Here is a 22,674-nt window from a genome sequence, read left to right as displayed (position 1 = left end):
TTGGGGGCAATGAAGAATTTGAAAGGACGTACATATATTTATATACATTGATTTATGAATATAAATCAATAGAACTTTTATATATTTTATATATAAGTAACGTAATGTGAAGTAATTACGTAATTAATAACGTAAATATAGACTAAAAAGATTAAAATAAAGTTGTTGTTTTTTTAAACGGAAGTAAGCCAGTCTCATCTCTGCTTTTATTTTTGCTAACTTGATGCACAGCAAGCTATCTTCCGGGTAACTTTACTTTTTTTTATTTACTGCACATTTCAAACCCCTTTAGTTGGACTGGAAGTAGTCCAGGATGGACCTGTTTAAAAGGCCACCACAGGAGGAGGAACCCTGTGGGGTTGGGATCCTCCCTCGGTTATGAAGGTCAGCTTCAGGACTCTGACCCTAACACCCTCAAATCAGGCACCAATCTGACCCCTACTGCGTCACCAAAGACACAACAGTGATGTGTAAGTCCTGTAATCACATGAACACCAAGCATGATAAACCAGCAGAGCATGAAAACTATCTGAGCCGACCAAGTTAGTAAATCACATCAGACTGAAGAACAGCATTTAAGCTCAGCTTGTAGCAGGTCTGTTGTTCATATTCATATCAATCATGCACTGCTGCCAGCCTCTCAGGAGAAGAGCTCTCTGACCTCATGGAGACTACGCAGACACCCTCAGAGACCAGCAACACTGGGCTTTGGTTGGAATGTACAAAATACAAACCAGTTTTATTTGGTTTTTACAATAAAAAGAAGATTCAAAGTTACAAAAGAAGGATAATATGAAAAGCAAATAAAAGAAAAAGGCAAAATTCAAAAGTTCATATCACCAAATAATCCTCGTCAAAAAGACTCCAAGCTAGGAGCACCTGAATAAACCCCAAAAGCCCTGATTGTTTGTAGTCTCCTCCTATTTCTACCTTTTTACTTGGAGCATCGTTAACTTCCTGGTCCATATATGGTCGACAACTAAACATTAATAAATCACTGGATGAAGCTGTTTACGTATCTTACAGTTCATGACAGACTTCTTTTGGTTAGCAGTTATTTCTAAGGTTGCTGTCTGGTCTTCCTGGTGGAACATCAGTCAGCGTGTCTCCTAAACAGTTAGCATGGTTACAGCATCTGACCTTACATCCTGTTTCCTTTGCTGACTGACAAAGATCAGAGCAAAGTGTGTCAAACCAAGATTATCTCATGAAATCATCTCAACCAATTATAATTCACAGAGCATGTCGGATATCACATCGATAAATGACTGAAAGTCACTTAAACATCATCATTAAATGACCACTCAGTAATAATAGAAATCAAAGAAGTAAAGTCATGAGAGATTCATTGATAGGAGAGAAATCAACAGTAACTCACAGAGTAGAATAAAACTTAAATGCATCAAGACTTCATGAGTCTGAAATAGAACGAAAGAAAACAAGCCAAGTCTGTTTCACAGCGCCGGGGTTACAACTGAAAGAATAAGACTCAAATATCGTCATTCATGTCATCAGAATACATCTGCAGCACATTAACGTAGCAGAATACACACATGTAGTAGATGTTGTGCTCTAGATGAGACAGTGATGTTGTGAATCTGTTCATGTCATCATTCACAGTCTGTGATTTATTGCCAGCTGTTCTTTCTGCATTCAGCAGTTTGAACTTTGTTACTTTTATGACTTAACTTCTTCTTATTGGTTCAATATTTCCTAACGATCCACGTACTGAGCTCTGATTGGTCAGTAGGCGGTGCTTTTATACGAGTTGATAGGTGGGCGGGGCTACACCAACATTACAGAGTCAAGTCTCCTGCTGCTCACAATAAAACCTCTTTTTGTGAGTCGGAGTTCTTTAACCCTGTGACTCTGTGAACAGCTGAATTCTGTTCAAAATGATGGTAGAATACGTTCACCATACTATACACTGTATAGTGAACGTATTTCAACAGAATTTTAGTGACAGTTTAACTTTACTACGTACTTAAAATAGCTGAAAGCAGCGTGCACATCATTACTACTGGTGGTGCCCCTGTTGAGCGTTTTCACAATAGTTTTACAAATGTGGTTGAACATTATCATGAAACAAATCAAATATCCAGTCAATGACTTCTGGTGTGAGGGGCGTGGCTTTTCAAAAATCACATTTTGTGACGTTAATTACAGCGCCACCATGTGGCCGATCGGAGCTCTATGTCTTGAGAAGCACATGGACATCATTTCCAGTTATTGTTCCAAGTTTCATTTTTCTACCTCATTCCAGCTCACGGGAGTTTGAGCTGAAGCGGCAGACAACAAATATGAACCCCAACAAAAATAATCTGAATTTCAAAAGGTCCTCGAGCCCTAAACAAGAGTACATCTGTTGTTATATGAGGCCCAATGTCTGTATATGTGAGAGGGAGTCAGACTTTAGTCTTTAAAAGTCTTCTGGTGTTTGGTACACTAAATAAAATCCAGGTGGAGGTGATGGAGCAGTCTCCAGTCTCCAGATGCTCTCTGGATCATCAGGACTCAGCTTAATCCCACTTCCATCTGATGAGAGGAGAAGAAGACAAGAGAAGAGATGAATGAGTGTTTACAGAGACTCCCTTCATCAGCCGTCAGTCAGTGACGCAGCACATCCAGTAGAAAGAGCAGCTTCCTCTCAGCTCTCATGTTAACCTACACTGAGCTCCAAGCTCACACACCTGCAGACACGTTGGGCCTCCAGTCTGTTGACTCTGCAGGTTCCACTGAAATAAAGTGCTGAGAGTCCTGAACGCATCATGACTGCAGAACCAGAGAGGTGTTCACTGCTCACTGTAAAGATGGATTCAACCCTGTTATGCTGCGTTCACAACAAACGCCAAGCTGATGTTTCAGTGACGCGATTACATACAAAGTAAATGCAAAGTCACGAATAGACGTACATTTGAGCCAATGAGGCGAAAGACGCGATGCAAATTTAAATATTTCCAATGGAGTAAGAGATGCACGTGAGGCTGTGTCGTTAAAGCCGTTCAGCGTTGAGATTCTCCTCCTTCATCGCTGACGTCCTGACGCTGTTGAATCAGAAATGGAGGATAAACATATTGAATCCGTCTGTGTTCACCCAGAGCTCTACGATACCTCATACAGAGACCAGACGATGTGTATGAATGTATGAGTATGAACCACAGACTGTCTACGGTACAAACAATAACCACGCTGACCTATTTACACCGAGATGATGGAGCAGCTACGATGTTAGCATAGCATAGCATCTATTGATCCAGACTCCATTCAGAAAACAACCATTTTAACAGTTGTTTGCTTGTCATCTTGTGGACAGACCTGACAAAGCATGAATTCAGACTTTTTACAAATCAACATCATCACATCGTTATTTCAGCATCCTTTGAATGTTTGTTGAACTTAAATCACAGCTGAATCTGTTTGTTTTGGGTTCATACAGCTGTAGTAAAGCAGCCGACGAGTGTCTGGATAGATACAGTGAATACAGCCTCCAGATGATGTCATGAACCACACATGATGGAGTTTGGTTTCAGATATCTGGGACTTCCTCAACGTGTACAAAGCAGCACTAGTGGTTATTTCAGCCATGATTGATGATTGGCTGCATGTAACGCTGGTTCTATGAAGTGAGAGCAGTGATGTGCAGGCTTCAGTCAGACTGATCTCAGAGCTGTGACAAAGATGAACTGATCAATAGTTTGATAGCTTGATGAATGAGGACCACTGTCTCTAAACATCTGATGATGCCGTCAGCTGTTAACAAGCTTCACTTCCTGTAGACGTGAACAACACATCGACTCAAACACACAATCACAACAAGCTTCTGACTCGTCTGATTGGCTGACTGCTCTCTCTCTCTCGTCCAATCCTGAAGCCTGTGGATCTGTGTTTGGTACAATACTGCTGAAACCAGCATGGACTGACTCCAACCCTCTACTGACCTCAGAATCTCCAGTCTACAATGTGGACTCTCCACAAGATCAGACAGCAGCTTCACTCCTGAACCCTTCAGGTTGTTTCCACTCAGATACAGTTCTCTCAGATGGGAGGGGTTTGACTTCAGAGCTGAGCCCAGAGAAGAACAGCCTTCCTCTGTGATCTCACAGCGTAACAGACTGCAAACACACAAAACAACACACAGAGTTTCTTATATCGATACACAATGAATCATTATTTTCATCATAAACATGAATGGCTTTCATTTTGGTTTCATCTTCTTTTGTACAAAACAATATAAAAGAAAAGCAAAATGTTTTGAAAAAAGTTTGTATCAGAAATGTTTTTTTAAATATTACTTTAATAGTTAATAGTAAAACGAGGCAGCTGATGTGAAGTGGAACATATTACCAGAAAATGTATCACTTTATGGATCTATACTATATGTTGCTGAGTTATGGCGACAGCATTATAGCACCTTATTTAACTGCATCAAAAGTGATTTGCATAGCGTGGACAGTTCTGAGAGTAATGAGTCAATGGCACTTACATCATATGAGCTGCACCAAGCTATCAATAAACTGTCTGAAGGCAGAGCAAGTGGTTCAGACCATATTACTGCTGAACACCTTCAATATGCTAGTCCGAGGTTAGCTCCTCTCCTCGCTGTTTGTTTTACTGGCTTCATGGTTCACGGCTTGTTACCAGACTCAATGCTGTCTGTTCTCTCAGTGCCAGTCATTAAAAACAAAGCTGGTAAAGTATGTAGCCTAGAGAATTACAGGCCCATTGCTTTGGCCAGCGTCCTGTCAAAAGTCCTGGAAAGAATTCTGCTGGACAGAATACAGGACTTCATCACCTCCACAGATAACCAGTTGGGCTTTAAAGCCAAACATGGCACTGACTTGTGTATACCGGTATATGCCTTAAAGGACATTGTAAACAAATACAGAGGTCAAAACTCATCACTTCTTATGTGTTTTATTGATGCCTCCAAAGCTTTTGATCGTGTTAATCACAGTCAATTATTTTTTAAACGGAGCCAAAGAGGTGTCCCCACATACATTGTGAGAATTCTGGCTTACTGGTATGAGCACCAGACTATGCAAGTAAAATGGGGTGAAAGTGTCTCAGCCCCATTTGGGGTTAGCAATGGTGTCAGACAAGTTCTGTTTAATCTGTATATTGATGATCTGTCCAAGCAACTGAAAGCCTGTACTACTGGTGCATGATGGGTAATACTCTGGTTAATCACATCATGTCTGCAGATGATCTGGTGATCTTTAGTCCTTCTAGCGCTGGTCTTCAGCAGCTCCTCACTATATGTACTGTGTACGGTGTGGAACATGACATCAAACACAACGCCAGTAAGAGTGCTATCCTGATCTGTCCAACTAAAGAGGACAAATGTCTAAACTTCCCTGACTTCAAATTGTCTGACAATAATCTTGGTGTCTGTAGTGAAGTCAAATATCTTGGTCATTTTTTAACAGAACACATGACCGATGATAACGACATTTCCAGGCAATGTGGTATGATGTCTGCACAAGCAAACACCGTCTCACGCAAGTTTGGTGTGTGTACAGATGGAGTGAAGATGTCTCTGTTCAGAGCATATTGTACTCCACTCTACACTGCACACTTGTGGTCAAACTACAGAACAAAGAGTTTGCAGAGACTTCAAGTAGCGTACAATGACGCCATGAGAATACTGTTCAAGAGAGCGAGATGGAGTAGTGCTGGTGAAATGTTTGTGGCTGCACGAGTCAACACTTTCCAAACTGTTTCAAGAAATCTCATGTACAAATTCATCTGTAGACTGAATGACTCTGAAATGTGATCATAGTTGTTTTAACCAACATAAGGTTTAGCACCACACGCTGCCAGTCCCAGCTGTGGAGACATTGGTACAGCTGTCTCTTCATAAGGCATTGCTAGGCCTCTGTACTTTTATTGTTTGTGTCTGTACTTTTATGTATCTGTTTCTATGGACCCCGAGTCTGAAATAAAGTCTTTCTATCTATCTATACGTAGATAAATCAAATAGAGTTATTGATGAAACATGAAGGTGCTGCACTAGCAGCAGACAGTGAACCCACCACAGAGTCTCCAGTCTACAATGTGGACTCTCCAGAAAACCACTCAGCAGCTTCACTCCTGAATCCTTCAGCTTGTTTCCGCTCAGATCCAGTTCTCTCAGATGGGAGGGGTTTGACTTCAGAGCTGAGCCCAGAGAAGAACAGCCTTCCTCTGTGATCTCACACTCTGACAGACTGCAAACACACAAAACAACACACAGAGTTTCTTATATCGATACACAATGAATCATTATTTTCATCATGAACATGAGTGGCTTTCATTTTGGTTTCATCTTCTTTTCTAAACAGACATTTTGTGAAAATCCTGTCACTGTAAAGACATTTAAAACCATTGATCAGTATTGATCCAGATTCTTCAGAGCGGATCAGAAAATAAAATATTATTCATAAAATATATTGAAAAATACCAAATGCTCTGAAAAAAGTCAGCATCAGAAATGTTATTTTTTTAAATTACTTTATCAGTTATTTTCCTAAAATTAAAAAAGGTTTGGTTCTTTAAGTGTGATTAAATTAAACATAATTTTTTAATGATTACCATTGAGTCTCTCAAGTATAGTATATAAAGTATATTCATCAAGTATAGTACAGTCTCGTATATTCAATTCACTTTTTGTGTCTCTTTGAGTGACATTTAGTAGGTAAAGGTCAGGGGGCCCCTGACACTTTGGGCCCCTGGGCCTGTGCCCGGTAGGCCTGTTCAGTAATCCATCCAACAGCAGGATGAAGCCAGACAAGTTGTACATTTCATGATTGTAGAGGATGACATGCAGACAACGAGGCAGCTGATGTGAAGTGGAACATATTACCAGAAAATGTCTCACTTCATGGATCTATACGTAGATAAATCAAATAGAGTTATTGATGAAACATGAAGGTGCTGCACTAGCAGCAGACAGTGAACCCACCTCAGAGTCTCCAGTCTACAATGTGGACTCTCCAGAAAACCACTCAGCAGCTTCACGTCTGAATCCTTCAGGTTGTTGTAGCTCAGATCCAGTTTTCTCAGATGGGAGGGGTTTGACTTCAGAGCTGAGCCCAGAGAAGAACAGCCTTCCTCTGTGATCTCACAGCCTGACAGACTGCAAACACACAAAACAACACACAGAGTTTCTTATATCGATACACAATGAATCATTATTTTCATCATGAACATGAGTGGCTTTCATTTTGGTTTCATCTTCTTTTGTAAACAGACATTTTGTGAAAATCCTGTCACTGTAAAGACATTTAAAATCATCATTACAGTGAAATAAGTAGATCGCTCTAACAAACTAAAAGCACGACTTAAATAATAATAATAATAATACATCGATTTTCTATAGCGCTTTTCAAGATACCCAAAGACGCTTTACAGGGCAAAGACAAACAGAACAAACAAACAGCAGACTTTGGTTTAAAAAAACAACAACAAAAAACTGAAACGAATAACTGGAGAAACTGTGCGGAATGGGAAGGTAGGGTGCTGTGTGATGTGTTCAGAGTGCGCTCGGCTGACCAGAGGGAGGGTATGACAGATTGGGGCGATCAGGCCAGGAGCAAACAAACTTGCTGCGGGAGGCTCCGCGGATGCACCGGGGCCGACGGAGGAGCCCAAGCGGTTTAATGGCTGAGATACACGGAGGAACAGAGAAGTTGTTGAGTTGGAGGAGTATTGCAGAACCATGTCAGCCTGAGGTCTTTTGTCAGTAGCCACGGACCTGATGACCGGAGTTGGAGAAGTGACAGGCACGTCAGGATAATCCACAACAGGCAGGAGATCGGAGCAGAGTGAAAAAGTGGTGATGGATGAGGCGAGGAAACGGAGGAGGCAGTTCAGTCAGCTGCCAACGTAGCTACACGCTGACTGGAGGGCGGCTAGCTAACAGCTAGCTGAAGAAGCAGCAGTCAGACTGACCGCACCAGCACAGTTGAGAGGCTATCCAGGCAACCCGCCTCAGGGCAGTAGCAAGGAGCGTGGACAAGGGGAGCCAGCAGGGAGCCGGCTGGTCGTCGGTAGCCGCCGGCTAGCGAGAGACCGCCAGCTAGTTGTTCAGGGAGTAGACGTAGCAGTGGAGAGCAGGTGCAACAGGTAAGCAAACAAATCCAAGACGAGTAGAGTTCAAAACAGAGAAGAATGGCTATTTACGGTGATTGAACTTAACGACACTGTTAAATAAAACCAAAATGTAGGTTCATTTGTGATTACGGTAGGAAAATCAAAAAAACCTGCCAGACGGAGCGGCGTTAGAGTCGCCAGCGTCCCCGTCACAGCAGCCATGATGCATGTTGATGAATGGGTCTGTGTGCAATGTGCCTCCATGCATGGGCGTTGCATCTATACGGAAACCGTCCTGGTTCCCTGAAAGCAGGTGGGCCAAAGGATGTTCATGTTGGTTGGACAAGTCATCCAACACTTTGATCCCGAGCAGGACAGTGACCAGTTCACCATTCAGTTTACACCATTATTTCCAAACGCATATCGATGGCCGAAGAGCAAAACCTCCTGTCTGAAAAATGCCTGGATCATTTGTCAGATCGGATATTTGCAATCTTTCCATCATTTGGTGCAAGTTGGACGAGGTTCTACAACATGATGCTCTAAATTAAGTTTCAATGAAGGGCGGGATTATTTTAAAACAGACTGAATATGAACAGCCTTCCTTGTTCTCATCATCCAAAATGAAATCCGGCAATCAGAAAATTCTGCAGATAGGAGGTTTTGTGCTTTGGCCCTCGATATGTTACGTGCCGTGTTGTGCTTGTGCTCTCCCTCTGTTTTCCCTCTGTCTTCTCGAGTGCCACCCTCTGTCCCGGATGCAAGCTGCAGCGGCTGATTGGACGCGGCTGCGGACAATCGCGATCAGCGTTGGATAAGAGGAGAGGAACTCCTGAAGAACAACCTCTTGGGCAGACCACAGTAGTGAGGCTGTGCGTGTGAGCTGACAACCCTTGGGCAACGCGTAGTGGTGGAGCTGCGTGTGTGTTGCACCTTTGTTCCAGCCGTGTGGGCTGTTGTGTGTAAAGTGTCGCTTTCTTTCTATCAGGAAGTAGTTTTCTTTTGCTGCCGTGCAAGCAGCTAGCCTTTTTACAATAAATACTCTTTTTGTTAAACCGTCATCATTGCTCAGTCTCTTTCCCCGGGAAATAAACACCGTTACTCCCCGCATCCCTTAGATGCCAAAAAGGGGAACGTAACAGCATATTAGCAGAGGCACTAGCAGACATTGTTATCCCACAGTAACATGTTGGTAACACCACCATGAACTTAGTAGATCTGACACTTAGACCACTTCCTCATCTTTGTAGTAAATCACCTGATCCTGACCTGAGAGTTTCAAGTGTACAATGTGGACTCGCCAGTCCAGCAGAGAGCTGCTTCACTCCTGAGTCCTGCAGGTTGTTGTTACTCAGGTCCAGCTCTTTCAGACTAGAGGACTGGGAGCTGAGGATGGAGGACAGAGCTTCACAGCTTCTCTGTGAGAGGTTACAGTCACTCAGCCTAGGGGAGGAACAGGGATCAACACAAACATAATGTTTAATCAAAGTCAAATATCAAACATATTTAGTAATGGTGATGTATCCGTAGTGTATCCGCATACAGAGCTTTGTTGGAGGCTTTGATCACTGGCAGCAGCTTCAGAAGAGCCTCCTCTGAAGCAGAGTATTTCTTCAGGTCAAACTCGTCCAGATCTTTTTGTGATGACAGTAAGATGAAGACCAGAGCTGACCACTGAGCAGGAGACAGTTCATCTGTGGAGAGACGTCCTGAACTCAGGGACTGTTGGATCTCCTCCACTAGAGAACCATCATTCAGTTCATTCAGACAGTGGAACAGATTGATGCTTTTCTCTGGAGACACATTCTCACTGATCTTCTTCTTGATGTACTGGACTGTTTGCTGATTGGTCTGTGAGGTACTTCCTGTCTGTGTCAGCAGACCGTGTAGGAGTTTCTGATTGGTCTCCAGTGAAAGACCCAGGAGGAAGCGGAGGAACAAGTCCAGGTGTCCATTTGGACTCTGTAAGGCCTTGTCCACAGCACTCTGGTAGAGATGTGTTAGTTCAGGTTTTGCTCTCAATACTTTAGGCCAATAGATTCTGAAGACACTCGGCCACCAGGAGGACCGCAGCAGGTTGACACCAGAGTTGATGAAGGTCAGATGGACATGAAGAGCAGCCAGAAACTCCTGAACACTCAGATGGACGAAGCAGAACACCTTGTCCTGGTACAGTCCTCTCTCCTCCCTAAAGATCTGTGTGAACACTCCTGAGTACACTGAGGCTGCTGAGATATCGATGCCACACTCTCTCAGGTCGGATTCATAGAAGATCAGGTTACCTTTCTGCAGCTGATCAAAAGCCAGTTTTCCCAGAGACTCAGTCATCTTCCTGCTCTCTGGACTCCAGTGTGGATCTGTCTCAGCTCCTCCATCATACTTGACCATCTTTTGTTTGGACTGAACCACCAGGAAGTGGATGTACATCTCAGTCAGGGTCTTGGGCAGCTCTCCTCCCTCTCTGGTCTTCAACACCTTCTTCAGAACTCCAGCAGTGATCCAGCAGAAGACTGGGATGTGGCACATGATGTGGAGGCTTCGTGAGGTCTTGATGTGGGAGATGATCCTGCTGGCCTGCTCCTCATCACTGAATCTCTTCCTGAAGTACTGCTCCTTCTGTGGGTCAGTGAACCCTCTGACCTCTGTCGTCCTGTCAACACACTCAGTCGGGATCTGATTGGCTGCTGCAGGTCGTGTGGTTATCCAGAGGCGAGCAGAGGGAAGCAGTTTCCCCCTGATGAGGTTTGTCAGCAGCACATCCACTGAGGTGGACTCTGTAACATCAGTCAGGATCTCAGTGTTGTTGAAGTCCAGAGGAAGTCGAAACTCATCCAGACCGTCAAAGATGAACAGAACCAGGAACTTTTCAAAGCTGTAGATTCCTGCTTCTTTGGTTCCACTGAAGAAGTGATGAACAAGTTCCACCAAGCTGTACTTTTTCTGTTTCAGCACATTCAGCTCTCTGAAAGTGAATGGAAAGATGAACTCTATGTCCTGGTTGGCTTTGCCTTCAGCCCAGTCCAGAGTGAACTTCTGTGTTAAGACTGTTTTCCCAACGCCAGCCACTCCCTTTGTCATCACTGTTCTGATTGCTTCCTCTCCTCCAGGTGAGGCTTTAAAGAGGTCTTCTTGTCTGATGGTTGTTTCTGGTCTGTCTGGTTTGCTGGATGCTGTTTCAATCTGTCTGACCTCATGTTCATCATTGACCTCTGCAGTCCCTCCCTCTGTGATGTAGAGCTCTGTGTAGATCTCATTCAGAAGGGGTTTCTTTCCTGCTTTAGCGATTCCCTCAAACACACTCTGGAACTTCTTCTTCAGGTTAAATTTGAGTTTACTTTTGCACCGTACAGCACTAGTTCCTGAAATAAAAAAAATCATAGAATGGAATTAGTGAGTGGTTTTCTTCTATTTCATTTTAAAGTTTTTAAAATCATCTTACTGCTCTGCAGACGGTCAGCCAGCTCCTCCTCCTTCATTCTCCTCAGGAGGTTTAGTGTGATCTTCAGAATTGCCTCCCTGCTGCTCCTCGTTTGCTCTTCCTCCTCACCGTCCAACACCTCCTCATTATCAGAGCATTGTCGGTAATCTGGACTCAGAACCTTTTGGAACTTCCTTAACTCGTTCTTCACAAAGGTGACAATGTTTTCTTCAAGCAGCTGAAACAGAAACATATTTAAATGTAAACCAACAGAAAATAACATCACACCTTTCCGTCATGGACTGAAAGACTATTGCTAACTGGTGTGTTGTGGTTCATTCAGAGCATTGATACGTTTCTAGTTTGACAGTGTAGCTTTCAGTTTCTAGCTTTAATCTTTCATCTAGATTTGGTAACTAAAACCAATGTACCCTGGTCATTGCTGACCTCATCACAAACCACAACAAGCATGCTCAGTTGGCATAGCGGAAAAACTCTTCCATGTTTTGCCATTATATTTCTTTTGACTCTGAAGTTGGGACTCATGTCTGTCCATGGGCTTTTGAGGGATCAGTGGTTCTCAGACTCCGGCTTCCCTCCACTCCAGATTTGATATAATCTGCATTGTGTGAGATATCTGACCGCAGAAGCTCTCATGTCTGGGGCCAGCAACCGAAACACAAACGCCTCACTCTCATGCCTCAATCAGTCCTCAGCATTCCTCTTCATGATTCATGTGATAGCATCATGCAGTTGGCGGCCACACAAGTCATCATCGCAATCTTTCACGTGGCAGGGAAAGTGCTCGCTCTGTATTTGTGCCTTGCTCAGATTTTATATACACCTGCATATAACTGGTGGTGGAGTTTTTGCTTCACAGCTACGTCGCTGCTCACTGTCCTCTGACAACCAGATTTTCTGGTCATAGCTGAGCTCGACATAACATTCACATCTTTCTGGTCACAATCATTCAAATCATCGATAGTTATTTTTTTAAATGTTATCTTCTATTATATTTCGCCTCAGTGTGCGGCTGGTATTGTTTTCACCTCGTGCGTCATCATGGAAAAAATGTCCTGTAGGCAACTTCTGTAGCAGAACTTCCACAGAAGCGGTCTTTAGTACTTTGCTTGTCTGTCTCAGGGCAGATTTGTCGTGGTAATAGTGTCACAATAGATTTGGTCACAAATCTTTTCAAGTGTATCGTAGGAACACAAAAAAAAACGGCAGAGTTCAAAGATGTGTGCAGTCCGAGCAAGGCCGGCAGGAGTAGGTGGGTAAGAAGTGGGGAATGACCCATTGGCCCGCCTCACTTTACAGCCTGGCCTGATTTTGCGTTGTGGTGCCGCGATTGCGTTGCAAGATGTCTTCCTGTTGATGTATTCTACTTTTGTATTTATTTGTTATTCATTTCATTGTTCTTGATAACTTCTATTCACAACTCTCTGCTAATTCCCTCTGTCTGCTGTACTCTGGTAAGTGGGTCACTGTTAATGCATCATGGTCTAATACGATCTCATACACTGCTTCATGGTCTAATGCAGGGGTGCCCAATACGTCGATCGCGGAGGTAGTGCGGGTAGATCGCATGCCATTCAAAAAATCTTTTCTTTCATTTTAAATAAGATGTCCGCATGACATTTGACACTTGATTTTCTGACACACGGGTCACCACGTATGCGCGGTCAACCGCGCGAGCTACTGCAAAACTCCGGCGAGCTAATTAGTTAGCCTTCCAATTTATTTCCACGAAAGAAGCTAAAGCTGTAGCGCCATGATTTGGGAAACTTCCAAAAACCTGGCGTCAGAACTGGAGACTCAGCGGAAGGCGTGTGCGTAATTTGACAGTGCGCGCTACACAGAGCAGGTTGACAAGTGTCTGTCAGAGTTTGACAAACGCTTTCGAGACTTTGCTTTACTCGAGCCAGTTGCTACACTTATGTGCTGCACATTTCGGGGAGATATTGAGGTTGATTTACTCGCATCAAAAATTGCAACGCTGTTTCACCTGAACTCTTCTGGAGGATGAGATGTTGACACTGCAAGCTGACATTCAGCTGAAGTCCAGGGCTCATGGGAAGTTTTCTCACAGAGGAAAAGTCCCCAAACATGAGGACATGTGAAACCTTCTTGACTGCATGATTCAGCTCTACTCATTTATGTGAGTCAGCCTTTTCCCACATGAAGTCCAAACACCGTTCCACCATGACTGATGATCATCTGAAGTCTGCTTGAGGCGGCTACCAGCAGCTACTGTCCGGACTATGCAACTCTGGCCAATCCCATTCAGTGCAAGTCATCAGAGTAAGGTAACGACCAAAAATGTACAGCATTGTATTGTGCCATAAGGGTTCATGCAGTTATGCAAGGTACGCCAACATATATTATAAATATAAAGTATACTCAGCATATATATATACATATATATATATATATATATATATATATATATATATACACATATATATATATATATATATATATATATGTATATATATATATATATATATATATATATATATATATATATATCTGCACTCCAATACCATACTTTGAATCACTGGATAGTGCATCAAAGGTTCGCTACCTGGCCAAATTGAAGGTTATTGGTAACTTGGATCCCTATACGATGAGTGCAGATCGTTTCAGTGCCGATCCTACTTATCTTCCATCGGTAAACTACGCCAACATCTACACGTATCTCGTGAACACCCCCAGTCCTCACACAAAAGACGAGCTGGAGTGCTACAAAGGGCTCGACGCTTATAATCAGTTTGTCAGTGGATGGGTCCGAGACGTCAAAGCAACGGTCGTCGAGAATTCTCATCTCGTCATTGGGAGGGTAAATATATACAGATCTGGTCCGATATTTAGCAATATTCAATGTTTACTCAGTGCAAACAGACACGTGTGTTTGTGTACATTGTACATGCATGTCATTGTGTGCGTGTGTGTAGGAATTAACTTTCAACCAACCCCTAACTTCATCCCCCCCCCCCCCACACATATATATATATATATATATATATATATATGATCTGACGTTAAACTCATATCAAGCAATGCTGAGGCTGCATCTCTGTGTTTCGCCTGTTGTACACGCTCGACACGTCTCTGGTACCGACTGCTGTCACGGGCCGATGAAGCTTCGGTAACCTTCTCATGTCCAAGTTTAATTTATATTTCCTTTATTAAATACTGTTCACAAACGAATTAGTAAATAAAATCACTGACCACTTATGAAGTGATCCGCACATACTCTAGTGTACGCCAAATTCCATTCCTTTATATCTCGAGAGATGCGTGACAGCCATTTCTGGCGACGTCGCTTGGATAGCTCCTTCGTGTCATTTCCTTGATGTGTAATGACCGCTGGCAAACCAAAGAATGATTTCTTGTCTCTATCAGCTCTGCTGCCACAACCAAAGACAGCACAAAAGTTCACCACCGATAGGTTGTGCGACTCAGCCGTGCATGCCAGTGGCTTTGTGTGTACTCCAACATGGCCGACAGCTAAACTGTGACGTCACACGTGACCACTCTATTATTATTTATTTCCTGACTTTTTTTTCTGTGAAGAACCCGGAAAGGGTTATTTGGTTATGTGTGGCTTTCTGGAAAACAATACGTTTTTACGTTTGGGCACCCCTGCGATCGTCACACTTTTTCTGTTACAAACTGACCCCGGCCCCCCATCAGAGAAGGGAAAAGTTATGTGGCCCTCACAGGAAAAGGTTTGGGGACCCCTGGTTTACACGGATCAGAGTTGAAATGTACACACCTTAAACACTGAATCCAAGTTTGCTTGAGGCTTCTGGACATGCCGACTACTGGGAACCTCTGATCTCTGAAGCCTGTAGAGAAAAAGGGTTCAGGCTTAATGACAACAAAGTAATTCCATGTCATATTATGAGAAACCAGAAAAATAAAGACTTACACAGAGAGAGGCGTTATTTTAAACTGCTTGATATTTTGTCTGTCTAGATCAGGGGTCTCAAACTCCCGGATTCGGCCCGCGACGTCATTTTATGTGGCCCGCGAATCCGCCAGCAAAAAAAAAAGTAAAACAAATAATAACTTCTTTTTTTTTTAAGTTAGACTTGAAAATAAAAATATCCCCATAGTCGAAATTATGAGACAGAAAGTCGAAGTTATGAGATTGAAAATCTAAATTATGAGATTGACAGTCACAATTATGAGATTGAAAGTCAAAATTATGAGATACTTAAACAGTCATAGAAGCAGCTCTTTGGCTGGTTACTGTACATTTAACATGGAAATGTATTGTGAGTACATTGAAGACTAATTTAAACTGTGAATGCAGAGAGTTATTTAACAATATGTTACGAGTAGTTACATTTACAACCGGCCCTTTGTGGGCGACCATGATGCTGATGTGGCCCGGAGTGAAAATGAGTTTGAGACCCCTGATCCAGATGATTCCTCACGGACAGACAGCTGGGTCCAGGATATTCTGCTGTCTGCTCATCAACACTGATAGAAACACATTACTATTAAATGAAGACATGGTCAGCTAAATTCTTCATATGAAATAAGAGAAAAAAGTTTCTTTTGGTTGAAAAGTTTACCCTTGTTTATCGGACTGATGTCCATGTAGGAACCCCCGAGGGACAGTACTGGACCGGTCACTGTTGGTGGACACACAGCTGGGTTCAGAGTCTGCTCTCTGCTGGTCGACACTGATAGAAACAGTTCTGATAAGTGCACATGTTCAGCAAACATCTTCACAGGGAATTCCAGAAAAGTGTTTCTTTTAGTTTACGATTCAATCATTTGTGGAGTTTGTCTTGGTGTTTGCTCGGGGAGACAAAATGTGACAAACAATACAAATACAAAACACAAGTGTTTGATGCATTCAGAGACCCACTAAAGGACACAGTTTCAGTTGAGTTCATAGACTGAACTCATGAGGAGTTAAGAGCCCTGAAAAAAAAGCAGTTCCACTCTTAAAGTTACTTCAAGGACCTTTGACTTTGTGTTGTTTCTGTTGGTCATTGTGGAGTAAAGTGGAAGTGTTTCTGAGCACCAGAGTCTCTTGAGAAAACCTCTCATGTTACTGCAGCAGGGTCTGACAGTCTGCCCCTCTCAGTCCTGGTTCTGGTTCTCCCGTGCCTCCCGTCCCTCCAGCGGGTCCAGCAATAGGTCCTGGGTCTCCAGCAGTGTGGTGTCGGTGTTGGCTCCCAGAGAGGAGAAGCTCTGCTCCTGGAGGAGGAGGAGGAGGAGGAGGAGGAGGAGGAGGAGGAGGAGGAGGAGGAGACGCTGATGCTGCTGTCCGGAGCTCCGACCACAGGTCCAAGGCTGCAGGTGAAGCCGGATCTGGGTCTGTCCACGGTGGACCGGTCTCTGCTGGAGGATCTGGGTCTGTCCACGGTGGACCGGTCTCTACTGGAGGATCTGGGTCTGTCCACGGTGGACCGGTCTCTGCTGGAGGATCTGGGTCTGTCCACGGTGGACCGGTCTCTGCTGGAGGATCTGGGTCTGTCCACGGTGGACCGGTCTCTGCTGGAGGATCTGGGTCTGTCCACGGTGGACCGGTCTCTGCTGGAGTCTGAGCTGAAGGAGGTTCTGGTGAACCTGCATGAGTTCATCTGGTTTCATCAGAATCCGACCCGGTGGCTCCGATGCCGAGCTTTAAGAATAACTCAATAGAAACAGACCATCGTCTCTCTGATGGTCTCGTTTACTGATGGAGGTCTGATAGAGGATCAGGACTAAACTGAGACTGGTTCACAACCAGTTAAAAGTAAAAAAAATAATAAATGATTTTCAAAACATCCTAAGCATGAAGGAGTGAAAGTATCTCAGATGCTTTCCGTACCTTATTAAGCTCCATTCTGTTATCTGCTGAGCATCTTTGAAATTAAGAGGAGGATTTATAGACCGTGCACTCTTCATGCTCACACAGCTGGGTTCAGGAGAGTCTGAGTTCTGCTTCTTGAACCTGATTGAAAGAAGAATAAAGAACTTTTAAAAAGTCAGTTCACATTCTTCTCAAAGATGTAAAGTGTAGGCTGCTGTCAACAACCAGCAACAGACTGTGAAGACAGATAAACTCAAATCCTGTCAAGCTTCCTTGAACAGACGGAGTGATATTGTCATTAATAATACACACGTGGTACTATATATACAGTATATGTATATAATGTATATGCGAGTGTTCATCAGCTACAATGAACACTCGCAGACAGTGATGTACAATATCTTAACTCACTGAGTCTCTGAAGGAAGTTTACTTTTAAAAACAAGAGGAGGGTTCATGGACGCTTCACTCTTCATGGACACACAGCTGGATCCAGGTCCAGGTCCATGTCCAGGTTCAGAAGAGTCTGGTCTGTTCAACACAACACACACAGAGCTTAGAGGGTGAACAATGATGGTGGAGCGATGTGTCCTGGACAGTTAGAGATCCTCATCTCACCTCTGAGCTTTGGTCTGGATGTCATGTTCCCCACACAGAGCGGCTTTAGAGGGAGGGACCCCCTCCTCTCTGTCCTCACACTGACTCATAGCAGAGTCCACCTTCACACAAACACAACATGCAGTCATTCATCACTACAAGACTCACATCACTGAACACAAACTCTGTACAAAAGCTGTCAAACCCGTTCAGACGCAGATTTCATGAGTGAGTCAAACTCAAGTTGGTTCTAGGCGTTAGCGCTTTTTCTAAGACATGCACATCATTATCCAATCACTGTCTTCAATAAACTTAAATAAAAACTACAGACAATATTTCCACCTGAAAGCAAAAATAAATAATCAGCCAATCAGCATCAAGAACCATTTCTACCGTCCAGTTAAACAGAGAAACAACACAAAGAGATCAAAGTGATCCTGATGATCAAACATGTACAGATTCCTCTGGTAGGATTCTCACCTGCTGAACTCACTTCAGGTCAGTTTACAGACACGTTGCACCTTCATGTGTGGAGGAAACACTGGAGAGAAGAAGCTGCTCATGTCCTCCTGTCAGTCCTGGTGTCTGTGTCCATTTGATCTGAGGACGCCGTCACACCCTCATCACTTCAGAGTCCAAGTCTAAAATAAAACCAGTGAGACGTCAAAACCTGTCCAACAGGTGGTAGATGTCAGCCTATCAGAGGTGGTAGATGTCAGCCTATCAGAGGTGGTAGATGTCAGCCTATCAGAGGTGGTAGATGTCAGCCTATCAGAGGTGTTTGTATTTCCTCATTCCTCTCCCTCACCTGCAGCTGACTCATGTTGTGTTGTTGAGTGTTGGAGACGGTTATTGTAATGTGTGTTATGCTTTCTTAAATCAAATCAAGTGTTCACTGAGTCCTTCCTTTCCTTTATAACACGTCCTCACAGCGAGCCAATCAGACACATCACAGGTGAGGTGATGTAGTGCTCCTCTCTGTCCACTAGATGATGCTAACTAACCATCTAAAGAGATGAAGATCAGCTCAGTTCAGAAAGATTCAATGAAGCAGCAGCAACTTGGATCACATGCACGTCTCACTGATGAGACACAATGTGACGTTTACATGTATTTATCTATAAAAGTGTTATTTTGAATGAAGATTTGGTGAAACATGTTCATCAATCACATTCTTCTATCATGATTTATAACCTACATGTTGGAACATTCATGAGCAGCAGCTTCTAAAAGTTTACAGTCAAAAGAATCAGTGTGAAGCCGTCAAATAAGCAGAAGATCACATGACGATGAAGAAGCAGAAGAAACACGTGAACATCTCATGTTATCACCAACAGACCATCAAACTGAAGGACTGTAGATTATTAAAGTGATCACTGGATCTTTAGAGTTTACCATCAAATCAAGATGTTCAAATGAAGTAAAACTGAGATAAAAACGAGTCATTATTTAGAGATGTGATGTTTAAAAGTCCCAAATGAACCGGCTGATAGTCAGGAGCAGGAGGTAGCAGAGGTTCAGAGGGACTGTCAGTAAATAGTTGTGGTTAGCACCAGAGGGGTTTGACATAGAGCGTGCTGCAGAGGGTCTGTGACAGGAAGTGATGCTTATAGGAATGAGTTTCTCTCAGGAGAGCATGAAGGAGGTTGCTTGATTGCGTAATGCACATGTGAGGATCAATTACAGGCCTGTGGATGTTTTCTGAGGTATAACAGGAGGATCATAAGACGGCTAACATGCTGTGACTTATTTACAGTCTATTACATACATGTTACAGGTTATTATAGCATTTCCACTGTTACTACACCATCACACACACAGGTCCTCGAGGACGGGTTCTGTCCTCTGGGACAGTCGAGACATGAAGTGAGCAAACAGGTCTCCAGTAGTGGAACCAAGTGTGTGTCAGGGTTGTTAAGCTGGTTGTGTCCCAATCAGGCTTTGTCTTCTGTGTTCCGTGTCTTTGTGTAGCTCCACACCCTCCTCACTCTACCGGTCAGCCACTCCCTCCTCATCAGCACAACTCCCTTCACCTGTTCTAGACACTATATGAACTCTGCCTCTCTGTCACTCTTTGCCAGATCATTTTCATGTCTACCCGCCCGTTTGGCTCGTCTTGTTCCCGGGTTTCCCGACTGCCTCATTCTGCTGGATTTTCCCCCTCGTCTCCTGTCTTGTCTGTGGATCCCCTGTTGTGTCCTGTAAGTTTCCTGTGTTGATTTAATTCTTCATTAAATACCTGCTTCACACTACTCTGTCTGGCCTGCTTTTGAGTCCTCCACCACACCCTGTGACAGGTTGTGTTGTGAACATTCAGAGTGTTTAAAAAAAACTCAGCTTGATCCAACCTGTCAGACCAGTTCAGACACTCAGATTACAAACTTCTGTTGAAACTACTTGAGAAACATGAACATTATATTTCTATAAATCATTGTTCTTTATCTCAGAGAGAAGTTCTACTGCAGATAACAAATCTATCTTTAGAAACATCGTTCTATTCTCCAGTTAAACAGAGAAACAACACAAAGAGATCAAAGTGATCCTGATGATCAAACATGTACAGATTCCTCTGGTAGGATTCTCACCTGCTGAACTCACTTCAGGTCAGTTTACAGACACGTTGCACCGTCATGTGTGGAGGAAACACTGGAGAGAAGAAGCTGCTCATGTCCTCCTGTCAGTCCTGGTGTCTGTGTCCATTTGATCTGAGGACGCCGTCACACCCTCATCACTTCAGAGTCCAAGTCTAAAATAAAACCAGTGAGACGTCAAAACCTGTCCAACAGGTGGTAGATGTCAGCCTATCAGAGGTGTTTGTATTTCCTCATTCCTCTCCCTCACCTGCAGCTGACTCATGTTGTGTTGTTGAGTGTTGGAGACGGTTATTGTAATGTGTGTTATGCTTTCTTAAATCAAATCAAGTGTTCACTGAGTCCTTCCTTTCCTTTAGAACACGTCCTCACAGCGAGCCAATCAGACACATCACAGGTGAGGTGATGCAGTTCTCCTCTCTGTCCACTAGATGATGCTAACTAACCATCTAAAGAGATGAAGATCAGCTCAGTTCAGAAAGATTCAATGAAGCAGCAGCAACTTGGATCACATGCACGTCTCACTGATGAGACACAATGTGACGTTTACATGTATTTATCTATAAAAGTGTTATTTTGAATGAAGATTTGGTGAAACATGTTCAATCACATTCTTCTATATTGATTTATAACCTACATGTTAACAGTAACCTAAATCAAGTTACTGCTCTCTGACGAGTTCGTATCAGCTTCCGGTTACGCCAGCATAACTTCAAAATAAAGGACCCAAAACGTTAAAAAAAATAGCAAATAAAAACCGTCCTAACAAAAGATATTAAGAGTCATTTACACACATACTGCTTTTTATAGAAATATAGTTGTAAGATACTTAAAAAGTGACGCTGCTTTAAAGTTGTTAAACGTGACCAGTACTCTCGGTCGAATACTGGCAGCCAGCCAGCGGCTTTGTCACGTCACCAAGCTCTCGGCGGACGCACAGAAAGAGCCCAGCTGACTCTCCGGTTTATAGCATTCAATTAGTTCCCGACCACGACCAGCATGAGTACCAGCGGACATTCAGAGGTCCAACGGCGACGTTAGCACGACGTTTACCGCTAGCACGAGGTAGGTTGTTGTTCGTTACGAGCTTTATGGGTTCGGCTTGTTCACGGTTACAAATATGGCACATTTACGAACAACGAAGAGCTAACGGTGGCTAACCTAGGTTAGCTGTGATATGGTGAAGATGCTGAACAAACCGCTATGTTTCCATGCTAATAACGGCTCACGAGTAGTGTTGTTGTTGTTGTTGTTGTTGTTGACGACGACGTATCTAATTTAACGCCAGTAAATCCTATTGTCAGCCCACACCTTCATTGCTATTATTATTTACGTGTGTTGGCGTGATGAATGGACATTAAGGAACATATGAAGACGGTGTTTTAGTTTGACCGCACCCTGTTAGTTTATTATCAGTAAACAATAAACACATTTATTATTGACGTTAAGAACACTCCCAATCACTGTATGCAGCACACCTGTGGACACCTTGGAGGTAGAGGCTCCGGGACATGATGTGTTTGTTTGTTTACACCTGTCATTCCAGCTGAACCGTGCATGCTCTCATTAAGGTCCTTTTAGACCGAAAGCTTCAAACACAGAGTTCTCTGCATCGACAGAAGTTGCTCAACTAGTCAATCCACAGAACAAATGAATCTACGACTCTTTCAGGTGTTGATCGGTTGTAATCTACCGGTTTCTGACATCACCGCATAAAAGATTACCAGATTAATCGATAATGAAAATAATTGTTTATCCGCAGCCCTGATGAGCATTCATCACATACAAAAATGATTAGGAATTGTATTTTCATCAGCTGATCACGAGCCGGCCTTCTCGTAAAAGCTTAGAAAAGATTCCCAGATTAAGTGAATCTTTCATTTCCTCTCTTTAGAAACTTTCATCTGAGGTGAGTGCTCCAAAGAATGAAGATTAATGAGAATATTTAACGTAGCAGTGAGCTGTAAAGCCTGTGCAACTTTAAAAATGCTCCACATCTGAACATCTCAATGCCAGAAATCTCTCCCGTCATATTGTCATCTCCGCGGTGCTTCGGTTTAGTCCTCTCATTGTGAAACCTGCAGTGTAGCTCATGATGTGCTCTCAGTACCGTTGTGGTTGCTGAGGAAGTCACCGACTCACTGAACCACAGGAGCTGCAGGAGTTCATGTTCACAC

At 43.3% G+C, this 22,674-nt stretch overlaps 2 protein-coding genes across 2 annotated transcripts; both read right to left on the bottom strand.

The window, feature by feature from the left end:
• Nucleotides 1-707: 707 nt before the first annotated feature.
• LOC306777509 (NLR family CARD domain-containing protein 3-like) lies at nucleotides 708-11,637 on the bottom strand. The gene is made up of 5 exons (XM_079268662.1): nucleotides 11,510-11,637; nucleotides 9,614-11,429; nucleotides 9,340-9,513; nucleotides 6,941-7,114; nucleotides 708-2,535 (listed from the first exon to the last, which is right to left on the bottom strand). The coding sequence occupies exons 1-5, from the start codon at nucleotides 11,544-11,546 to the stop codon at nucleotides 2,520-2,522; spliced, it is 2,217 nt and encodes a 738-aa protein (XP_079124788.1). The 5' UTR covers nucleotides 11,547-11,637; the 3' UTR covers nucleotides 708-2,519.
• A 4,436-nt stretch (nucleotides 11,638-16,073) lies between these two features.
• Nucleotides 16,074-18,729, bottom strand: LOC306777936 (uncharacterized protein; the record flags this gene model as incomplete). Its single annotated transcript, XM_079269242.1, has 5 exons — nucleotides 16,074-16,188; nucleotides 17,328-17,450; nucleotides 17,721-17,840; nucleotides 17,928-18,028; nucleotides 18,715-18,729. 5 exons carry the CDS (start codon nucleotides 18,727-18,729, stop codon nucleotides 16,074-16,076), a joined length of 474 nt encoding a protein of 157 aa, XP_079125368.1.
• Between the last annotated feature and the right edge of the window lie 3,945 nt (nucleotides 18,730-22,674).

Source organism: Melanostigma gelatinosum (assembly GCF_949748355.1).
Source record: "Melanostigma gelatinosum genome assembly, chromosome: 5".
In the NCBI taxonomy this organism is placed as follows: Eukaryota; Metazoa; Chordata; class Actinopteri; order Perciformes; family Zoarcidae; genus Melanostigma; species Melanostigma gelatinosum.
Note: the sequence above shows the minus strand (reverse complement) of the source record. Positions and strands in the feature narration are given on the sequence as shown.